This window comes from Antrostomus carolinensis, unplaced genomic scaffold (genome assembly GCF_000700745.2).
Source record: "Antrostomus carolinensis isolate BGI_N321 unplaced genomic scaffold, ASM70074v2 scaffold37504, whole genome shotgun sequence".
NCBI classification, from domain to species: Eukaryota; Metazoa; Chordata; class Aves; order Caprimulgiformes; family Caprimulgidae; genus Antrostomus; species Antrostomus carolinensis.
The window spans coordinates 2,657-3,211 of NW_010313483.1; the positions used below are offsets into that span (position 1 = coordinate 2,657).

The 555-nt window shown below is 61.8% G+C and overlaps 1 protein-coding gene across 1 annotated transcript in view; it reads right to left on the reverse strand.

The window, feature by feature from the left end:
• Window positions 1-555, reverse strand: part of USP2 (ubiquitin specific peptidase 2) — a gene marked incomplete at its 5' end in the record, with an annotated part of 2,680 nt that overhangs the window by 1,752 nt on the left and 373 nt on the right. The window contains one exon of the mRNA XM_029084833.1: window positions 74-187. Coding sequence (XP_028940666.1) covers window positions 74-187 — 114 coding nt within the window. The remainder of the gene's footprint in view (window positions 1-73; window positions 188-555) is intronic.

Sequence of the window (555 nt, forward strand, 5' to 3'; positions counted from 1 at the left end):
ACATGGGGCATGGTTGGTGAGTGGTGGTTGGGGCTCAGGTCCCCCCTGACACCAATGCACTGACACCCCTTACTTGTAGCCGACGAAGCGGGGGGCATATCTCTGGATCTGTGTCTTGAACTCGGAGGGGCTCACGCTGTCATTGGGGGATGAGGTCCAGAGCAGCTGAATCAGCTTTGCAAACTCTATGGGCAGAGAGGCAGGTCAGCAGCACAGCTGACCCTGGCCAGCCCTGGTGGCATGGCATTGCTGTGCCCTCCAGAGGAGAGCTCCACACCCCACTCTGGGGTCCCCATGGCTAGCCCCATCCCCTCTGGAGAAAGGCCCTAATCCTCCCAGTTGCTGGTCACCCGCAGCACAGCACCTGCCCCAGCAAGGCTGGGGAGAAGCACAGACCTCTGGATGGGGGTCCCCCAGGACATGGGGTGGCCCAGGGGAGCAAGGACGTGCTGCAGAGTGTGGCCAGGGGCCTAAGACTGACAGTTACCTGACATGAGCGCGGTGCGCATGCGGCTGTTGTTGTTGAGGTCCCGCAGGTACTGGTTCTGCAGGCAG